Below are 520 nucleotides of genomic sequence, written 5' to 3'. Positions count from 1 at the left end.
AATTATTAATTTCGACCTTTGTACTGGATGTATTAATCTCTGTATTGGATTGTCGGGGGCCCTGCCTGTATGGAGACATATTGAATGAGATCGAATCCAAATTGGTTATGCATTAATAAATTTTAAAAAGATTAAATTCATTCCTGTATGGAGACATATTGAATGAGATCGAACCCAAATTGGGGTTTTTCTGCTGCAAAACCATTTCGAAAATTCAAGTCAATGCCTGGGTTGGGCGTTGCGTACTCGTGGAATGGAATTTGCTAGTAATTTGGCTTATACCAGCTTTCGTTAAGAGACTAATCATCTTCCCAGGGTTTTAACTTTACTGGACAAAAGTTACTCTGGTGACATCCGAAAAATACGCGGATCATCTCCGATTTACGAAATTCGACACCAAATGCTGTTTCCGATCCAACCAAGTGTCGATTGGAGTGGGGGTACTCACGTCAGCCACTTTGCCATTGCCAAGCTGACCGAAACAACCTCGACCCCATGAAAATACTAAGCCAGTACTTGT

The 520-nt window shown here is 40.8% G+C and overlaps 1 protein-coding gene across 1 annotated transcript in view; it reads left to right on the top strand.

Moving 5' to 3' along the window:
• Window positions 1-400: 400 nt before the first annotated feature.
• Window positions 401-520, top strand: part of PPTG_12818 (hypothetical protein) — a gene marked incomplete at both ends in the record, with an annotated part of 2,219 nt that continues 2,099 nt past the window's right edge. The window contains one exon of the mRNA XM_008909513.1: window positions 401-440. Within this exon, the coding sequence (XP_008907761.1) occupies window positions 401-440 (40 nt within the window). The remainder of the gene's footprint in view (window positions 441-520) is intronic.

Source organism: Phytophthora parasitica, assembly GCF_000247585.1.
Source record: "Phytophthora parasitica INRA-310 unplaced genomic scaffold supercont2.34, whole genome shotgun sequence".
Lineage (NCBI taxonomy): Eukaryota > Oomycota > Peronosporomycetes > Peronosporales > Peronosporaceae > Phytophthora > Phytophthora nicotianae.
This window is presented reverse-complemented; position numbering and strand designations above follow the sequence as displayed.